General features: G+C 42.8%; 1 protein-coding gene across 3 annotated transcripts in view; it reads left to right on the top strand.

Moving 5' to 3' along the window:
• The first annotated feature begins 757 nt into the window (after window positions 1-757).
• Window positions 758-9,335, top strand: part of trim9 (tripartite motif containing 9) — a 63,889-nt gene continuing 55,311 nt past the window's right edge. For all 3 annotated transcript variants that reach the window (XM_063048696.1, XM_063048679.1, XM_063048687.1), the window contains exon 1: window positions 758-1,653. In XM_063048696.1, the coding sequence (XP_062904766.1) occupies window positions 877-1,653 (777 nt within the window). In that variant the 5' untranslated portion in view covers window positions 758-876. The remainder of the gene's footprint in view (window positions 1,654-9,335) is intronic.

Genomic DNA, 9,335 nt, shown 5'->3' with positions numbered 1-9,335 from the left:
TGTTATTTTCCGAAAAGAAACTGTCTTTCAGTAATTCACTTAATTTTATCTGGGTAAAAACACTAAATAAAACGCCCGTGCCGTTAGTGTTTGAAAGAAAGAAATTCAATTTTAAAAGTTGTTCTGTGTGCAATTGTGACTTCTCGATAATCTGGTTGACAATTTAAATTTACTGTGTAAAAGTACTGTGAAAAGCAGACGTGAAGGTTTCAATTAAGTATACTAATAGGGTAACACTAGTTGTTATGAGGTAACACTAGTGCCCATATTTAAATTTATACAAAAATATCTTTTCTTTGCATTCATCAGCGCTTTGTTCAAATATGATTCACTGCCATTATGCGTGCACTTCCTTCATCTACTTGTAAACAATTCCCAGTTGAAAATTCTGTAAGGGGTTAATAACAGGAAAATGTGGGACGTGGAATATTTACTCTTCGCGGGATTCATGACACCTTGCACCAAATTATTTATAATCAAAAATATTTAGCGAGGCGACCTCAACAGTGATATTTCCAAGCAAGCAGAAGCCCATAGCTCTAGTTAAACTTTTGCACTTTGCTATCTCTCATTTTCGAACCGCGAGATTTTTATGTAATCTATTATTCTCCAACCTTTTATATACCGATTGCAGTACCGCAAGGATGGACAGTCCGAGCTCACCAATGAGCAGGCGAATTTGAATTTCGCCCGGATGGGATAGCCAATCAAAAAGCCGCTGATTGGCGGTGGGCGGAACAGTAGGTGAAGGCTTTAATGCGAGGCGACTGCAGCGGAGGCAGCTGCCTGCCGTCTCTTGTGTGCAGCAGTAAAGCTTTCAATATTGCTGAATTCAGGGACCGGCGCGCTCTGCCGCCGGGTTTGCAATTACCCCCAATGGAAGAAATGGAAGAAGAGCTCAAATGTCCAGTGTGCGGCTCTTTTTTCCGAGAGCCCATCATTTTGCCCTGCTCGCACAACCTGTGCCTGGCTTGCGCTCGCAACATCCTGGTCCAGACGCCCGAAGCCGAGTCCCCTCAGAGCCGTGCCTCGGGATCCGACTATGACTACCTGGACCTGGACAAGATGAGCCTGTACAGCGAGGCCGACAGTGGCTACGGCTCGTACGCCGGCTTCGCTAGCGCGCCGACCACTCCTTGCCAGAGGTCGCCGAACGGTGTGAGGGTCTTCCCGCCGTCACCGGCCGTGCCTCCCCGCAACTCGTGCATCACCTGCCCGCAGTGCCACCGCAGCCTGATCCTGGACGAGCGGGGCCTCCGCGGCTTTCCCAAGAACCGTGTCCTCGAAGGCATCATTGACCGTTACCAGCAAGGCAGGGCCGTGGCCCTCAAGTGCCAGTTGTGCGAGAAGGCGCCAAAGGAAGCCACCGTCATGTGCGAGCAGTGCGATGTCTTCTACTGCGAGGCTTGTCGCCTGAGGTGCCATCCTCCCCGGGGGCCGCTGGTCAAGCACCGCCTTGTGCCGCCGGCACAAGGTAGGATCTGCAGGAGGCTGAGCCCGCGCAAGATCTCCACCTGCACCGACCATGAGCTGGAGAACCACAGCATGTACTGTGTCAACTGCAAGGCGCCCGTTTGTTACCAGTGCCTGGAAGAAGGCAAGCATGACAGTCATGAAATGAAGGCGCTCGGTGCGATGTGGAAACTTCATAAGGTGAGAAATTGGACGGCAGAAAATTGGGTTACCTCTTGCCTGCTGTCTTAGTTTGGTTCTTCACAACTGGCTGACGATGGTTCTTCACAACATTATCCCGCCGTCCCCGTTAGTGTCCTAACGTACTATTGGGGGTGAGCGCCGCAAATCTTGATCCTATAGGAACGATCACTGAGTCTCCCCTACCCCCTCCCCCCGCACATTTAGGATTGTGCAGTATAACCAGAGATACGGTGTCTTTCCCCAGTAAAGAAAAAGAATAACGCATTCTATTGTTATGGTGCGCCTTTCACCGAATGGAGTCATGCAGCTGTAGATTAATTATAGGTAATTTGCTGCTTTCAAATGATTCTTATTTCAATCGTTTTGCAAAGGTTTACATGATGCTGTTGTTGGTCAGCTTGTGACGGTGGGAGTTACTTTAACAGCGTGAATTTCAAGCGGCGTGTTATTCCTTCTTCCTTAATTAATCCAGTTACAGATCCTGCTGTTTTATAGTGACAGCTGTTACAAGTGTTTGAGGTGAGAGCTGCCCCTGCTTTACGCTGCAGGAATCTTCAGTACATTTCGGTTGCAGGGTACAGTACTTTGGAAAATTAAAGGAACGTGATTTCAGTGATTAAAATTGTTTGTACAATTTTGTAGAATAATATACTCGCTGAAAATATATTACACATTTGGAGATTACTAGAAAAGGAACTATCCAGCAAGGAACGCTCCGTACTATGTCCATAATCCTGCTGGTTTATTCATGTTCACACATTCACGTATCCTTTTAAATGCTGCGAGCGTCTCTGCGTTTCCAACCCTTTTACGCGTTGTATTCCAGACCCTGCCAACCCCTGAATGAAAAAAAAACTGTTTCTCATCCCTCGAGGCATTCTTTCAGTTTCTTTAAATTGATGCTTCGAGGTTTTGACCTTGTATATACAGAGTAATATGTTAAGATATATAAGTCTCTCAATCCATGTCCATTATGTCTACCTCAGTCACTCTGTTCCTAAAAACAACTGCAGCCTCTCCAGCCTGTCCTCCTGATTAAAACAAATTCAGTCCTTGTATTTTCTCATAAATCTCGATTGCGCTCCCTCAAGTGCAATTACATCTTTCCGATAATGTTTTGCTTAAATTGTAATTTTAATTTGCCTAACAAAAAATAATTGCAAAAGTGCAGCTCCATCTGATTAATGAGTTAACAGGTGGAGTGATACCGTACTCGCTGTTTTAAAAAGATGTCATCCCTGGCTCCATTGATAGCACACCCAATGGAGCTGGAAAAAGCTGGATCCACATCCACTGCTGAAGACGTAAATTCAAAATTCTCCGCTGATGTTCTGGTGCAGTACTAAGTGGAACTATTAAACAAAGGCTCACTCTGCTCTGTCAGGTGGATATTAAAAAAAATCGCAGCAGAGTTTCAAAGAGAAACACGGGAACTACTTTTATTGCATATGTAAGTACAATTAAATCATTTAATGGGAAGGTTTTTAGGATTTTAATTTTGACCCTTTCAGAATCCTATTAGTTACCACTTTACAGACACACCATTTTAATCAGGATAAATGGCAGCCTAATACATAATTCTGAAGAAAATGTATTAACTGTCTTTATTTTTTAGACAGTTACAGATAGCTTTACATTTGTTGGTGGAGTTGAGATGAGGTAGAAAAATCTGTTATTGGTGTTGTTGAACTTGGTTGGCAATAGCAGATTTTCTTGTACTCTATCTAAGCAAATATTCCACAGTTTTTCCCTGAGTTTCTTTAAACTAAGATCTCTTAGAGATTCTTTCATGCAACTTAGCAGATGGCCTCTCTTTTCTAGTTGCTGATATCGAAGTGTGTTTGGAGCACAGCAAAGCAAATGGTTCTGCTTTCCCAACCCCCGCTACAGCCTATGACCTATATTGTTCACAGCCATCAGCTGTAAGCTAATGAGAAGAATCTCATTTTCTTCCACTCTTGGCACTTTATGGAGGTTAGTTTAATTCCATTAGTCTCCTGTTACTATTCACTTCACACTATACAGTGTAGGCCATAAAAAATAAGCAGAGTTTGATAAACATTTCTAATCTCAGAAAAATATTAATTTTGTTTTCTGTTTTTGGTATTTTTGTTTCAATATTTATTTAATGTCAGTGTGCCACTGCATTTTTAAAGTTTGAGGTATAATTGATTGTTGCCATTTACTTCATTGATGATGCTAATTAGAATGAAACTGGCTGCATTTGCATATGGTACAAAAGAAAACTTCAAGCAGTTGTATGCCACCGTTCCAATGAATAGATTTTTTTTAAGATAGTTACTTCTATTAATCACTAATTGAGTTTTATGCAAATTATTGGGACTTCTTGTCCATTTCTTATTGGGACCTTATTCATATTGTTTTACAAAATGGTATTTGTGAATATATAAAAAAAATTTGTGGATTTATTGCAAATATCAATGTCGACATTGATAGTTTAGTTAGATCTTTCAACGCGTTTTTCAGTCATTTGTCTATAAAACAGTCCAATATAAATATTTGCCTAATGTAGGGGCTGAGAGACTCGAGAACCTGGTATCATGTTCGAAAAAGGCATATAGAAATTAGTTTAGCACTAAAGCCCAAATTCCAGTAGTGCCATTGCTACAGATATAGAATAGGCCTTCTGCTTGAGCTAAGGTCTGGATGTTCATCCATGACTGTAAACTGCATGGCCACCTAATCTAAATGGAAATGTGTGTCAGACTGCATAAATACAGCTTTCTGATGTTCATTGGGAGAATGTTGATTAATTTGCTGGAAAACAGTTGCCTTTGTAAGGAGTTATGGTTCTAGTGATAAAGCCTTTGTTTTGCTAGTGGAATAGGGATGCACAATATAAGGCATATAGTCATGGATTAATTTTCTGGTAGCCATTTAAACTGTTCACAAATGTCTTTTATTTTAATATTTTGCTAACAAGTCAAAATACTATCCTTTCTCCTTGACATTTGCACCTTATTCAACACTAACTTGAATCAGTTTAGGATTACATATGTGGTCATACAACAAATGCATGTGATGCGTCTAGTGTAGTAGTGTAGTATCACTCTCACTTTCCACTTCCACAGCTGGCTAGCAGTCTTGCGAAAAAGAGAGCTGAATGGGTAAGTCTTTCTCGGCCTTTCCAACAGCAAGATTCATGTAGTACCTCCTTGCTGGCAACTCACGGAATCTGAGCTCTCTTCAGACTCAGGCTGAACTACAGAGGACGGGGAAGAGCTCTGTACCCTGCACATATAGCACACAGGCCCACCCGTGTGTGGACATGCCCTGGTGCTCGTGAACCAGATCTCCACCTATGGGTAAATAGCCCCTCTGCCTTGTGAGCAGCCTCGGGAGAGACGAAGGCTACGGGAGTAAACTCAGACAGCAAATCTGGAGTGGAGCCCCTAAAGTGGCTAGACGTTATTGAACGTCCTTCCGGCAGTTCCTGCAGCCAAGCTTATAAGCTTTCTTTTGGACTACACTGGTGAGGCCGAGAGGAGGGGTCTTGATGACTGGGCATCTCAGGATCTCCATACATTCCACCCAGGCTTGTGATGATCATCATCATCACCCACTGTCCTTTGAGACAGACAGATGCCAACAACCATACAACAAAATCTGCCAATCTTGGTCCAGAAAACAGCTTAAAAACACACTCTGTATCTATATCTATTTGAAGATTGGAAGCTTAAGCTGCCATCGAAAGGTGACATTTGATGTTTTACTGATAAACCACTCAGCCAACATACTTTTCGTCCCTCTTCCCTCCGGGAGAAGGCTCAGGAGCTTGAAGACTCGTACAGCCAAATTTGGGAACAGCTTCTTTCCAACTGTGATAAGACTGCTGAACGGATCCTAACCCAGATCTGGGCTGTACCCTCCAAATATCCAGACCTGCCTCTTGGTTTTTTTGCACTACCATACTTTCCATTTTCTATTTTCTATTTATGATTTATAATTTAAATTTTTAATATTTACTATCGATTTGTACTCCAGGGAGTGGGAAGTGCAGAATCAAATATTGCTGTGATGATTTACATTCTAGTATCAATTGTTTGGCGAGAATAAAGTATAATACCTTTTTTAAATCACATTTAATATCTCACCTGGGCAGGGGTTCCCAGCCATTTTCTACCATGAAAGTATAGGGAAAGGAGTTGCAATGCTTTTCCTTCCTCTTTCCCCTCTTTCTAACCACCCCATCCACCTTTTAAGATCAATTCAGGGAAAAAGCATCCAGTGACTTGTAAAAGTATTGCATCCCCAGTTCACATGAATGAGTATTACAGCCAGGGACTTTGGTCAATTTAACTGAGAATTTCTATTTGTGAATCACATACTCCTTTATTCACAGTAGAGCTGAAAAGAGGGAAAACTGTAAAGCGTGAAAAATTAAAAATTTAAAAACTGAAGTGTCAGCAGTTCAAAAGTATTCATCCACCTTTGGTCAGTATTCAGCTGAACCATCTCATACAGCTATTATAGCCACTGGTCTTTTTGGTTAAGTCTATTAGTTTTGCACAATGCAATGGAGCACGATTTTCCCATTCCTCCTTGCAAAATTGCTCAAGCTATGCCAGGGTGGTTGGGGAGCAGCGGTAGTCAGCAAATTTGAGGTCTTGTCAGAGATGTTTGATTCTGACTCGGCTATTCAAGGACATCAATTTTCTTCATTCGAGTCCACTCTATGATTGCCCTGGCAGTGTGCTCTGGGTCATTGTCCAGCTTAAGCTTTCTAGCAGAGGCAAGCAGGTTTTTATGTAGTATTTCTCTGTATTGAGAAGCATTAATCTTCCCATCAATCCTGACCAGATTTCCAGTGGCTGCTGCTGAAAAGCAAACCCGTAGCAAGATGCTACTTCCACAGTATTTTACAGTAGGGACATGTTACCTGACCGATGTGCAGCATTAGATTTACGCCACACATACCACTTAGTGTTCAGGTTAAAAAAATTCCACTCTAATCTCATCTGACCTCAAGACCTTTCTCCACGTCTTTACAGTATCTTCTAAGTGACGCCTTGCAAAGTCTTTACAAGCTTTTTTTTTGTGGTATGTGAGAGGACGTTTTATTTCCTTTCTGTTTTGACATGTAGCTTACCACATCAGGGCTTTTATTTCAACCTTTGATAGTCAATCTTTAGAAGGTCAACTAAAGAAAGTAGTTTTGCTTGATCCTTAACAGGGCTTAATTTGAAATTTAGTAAGAGGAACATTTGGTCAGAACTCCTGTACCTAGATGTGTATAAGAAACATAATACTATAATGGTTTATGAATATTCCATAAAGTTATTGTAACCATTTCCTTAGAATGTTAAAATAAATAAGTCATGTGATATGTCTTATACTTAATTAACTTTGAAAAATGCTTGTGCATAAGAAGGTGAAAAGTAATTCATAAAGGCCAGTAATGGAAAGAGCATTTTATTAAGGACAAAATGAAGATTCATGGTGAGTCTCAAAATATAACATGTAAATTGCTGTCATGTACTTGAGCAATCTGAAAATTTGCCAGAATTCTGTAATAACTTGTTTCATATTTCCAGTTTTGTGAATATTAATGTTGTGATTGCTTCTTTACGGGGATTCCAGTAATCAAGTGGTACAGTAGTATAGTATTGACTGTAACACTATTACAGCACCAGTGACCTGGCTTCAATTCAACTGCTGTCTGTAAGGAGCTGTACTTCCTCCCCATGATCAGTTTGTTTCCTCCAGGTGCTCTGGTTTCTTCCCACAATACAAATACCCTACATGTAGGTTAAGTGGTCTCATGCATGTAATTGGGCAGTATGGGTTCATTGGGCCAGAAGGGGGCCTGTTACTATGCTGTATCTCTAAATTAAAATTTTTTAAAAATCTAGTTTGTAACTGTCTGATAAGTAGCATTATAATTCTGTTTTCAGTTGTTATCTTGACATTGATAGCTGGAGCAACCACTTTTGGCTGGAGGGAGGAGGGAGTGCTATTTTCGATCATTTCTCCTTTGGCTCCTCCCACTTCCTTCAAACAAAAGGGGTATCCATGGGCAATCACAGAGGTCCCTGTTTGTCAGCTACGTGGAACAGTCTATGTTCCAAGCCTACACTGGTGACCATCCCGCACTTTTCCTACGCTACATCGACAATTGCATTAGTGCTGCTTCCTGAACCCATGCTGAACTTGTCGACTTCATCCACTTTGCCTCCAAATTCCACCTGCACCCTGCCCTCAAATTCACCTGTTCTTTTTCCAACACCTCCCTTCTCTTTCTCGATCTCACTGTCTCTACCTCCGGAGACAGCATATCCACTGATGTCTATTACAAACCTACGGACTCTCACTTCTACCTAGACTACACCTTGTCCCACCCTACTGCTTGTAAAAATGCCAGCTCATTTTCTCAATTGCTATGTCTCTGCCGCATCTGCTCTCAGGATGAGGCTTTTCATTCTGGAACAAAGGAGATGTCCTCCTTTTTCAAAGAAAGGGACTTCCCTTCCTCCACCATCAGCGCTGCCCTCAACTGCATCTCTTCCATTTCACACACATCTTCTCTTACCCCATCCTCCTGCCACCCCACCAGCCTCTGCATCCAGCACATAATTTTCCGAAACTTCTGCCACTTCCAACAAGATCCCACCACAAAACACATCTTTCCCTCTCCCCCTTCCCCATTTTCTGCCTTCTGCAGGGATCGCTCCCTACACAACTCCCTTGTCCATTCGTCCCTCCCCACTGATCTCCCTCCTAGCACTTATACTTACAAGCGGAAAAAGTGCTACACCTGCCCCTACACCTCCTCCTTCACTACCATCCAAGGCTCTAAACAGTCCTTCCAGGTGAGGCGACACTTCACAGGGCCCCCCAGGGCTGTGTGCTCAGTCCACTGCTGTTCACTCTGCTGACCCATGACTGTGCTGTAACACACAGCTCGAACCACATCATCAAGTTTGCCGATGACACGACCGTGGTGGGTCTCATCAGCAAGAACGATGAGTCAGCATACAAAGAGGAGATACAGCAGCTAACGGACTGGTGCAGTGCCAACAACCTGTCTCTGAATGTGAACAAAACAAAAGAGATGGTTGTTGACTTCAGGAGGACACAGAACGGCCACTCTCCGCTGAACATCGACGACTCCTCCAGAGAGATCGTTAAGAGCACCAAATTTCTTGGTGTTCACCTGCAGGAGAATCTCACCTGGTCCCTCAACACCAACTCCATAGCAAAGAAAGCCCAGCAGCGTCTCTTCTTTTTGCGAAGGCTGAGAAAAGTCCATCTCCCACCCACCATCCTCACCACATTCTACAGAGGTTGTATTGAGAGCATCCTGAGAACTGCATCACTGCCTGGTTTGGAAATTGCACCATCTTGGATCGCAAGGCCCTGCAGCGGATAGTGAGGTCAGCTGAGAAGATCATCGGGGTCTCTCTTCCTGCCATTACAGACATTTACACCACACGCTGCATCCGTAAAGCAAACAGCATTATGAAGGACCCCACGCACCCCTCATACAAACTCTTCTCCCTCCTGCCATCTGGCAAAAGGCACCAAAGTATTCGGGCTCTCACGACCAGACTATGTAACAATTTCTTCCCCCAAGCCATCAGACTCCTCAATACCCAGAGCCTGGACTGACACCAACCTACTGCCCTCTACTGTGCATATTGTCTTATTTATTATTTATT

This window comes from Mobula hypostoma, chromosome 1 (assembly GCF_963921235.1).
Source record: "Mobula hypostoma chromosome 1, sMobHyp1.1, whole genome shotgun sequence".
NCBI lineage: Eukaryota > Metazoa > Chordata > Chondrichthyes > Myliobatiformes > Myliobatidae > Mobula > Mobula hypostoma.
Note: the sequence above shows the minus strand (reverse complement) of the source record. Positions and strands in the feature narration are given on the sequence as shown.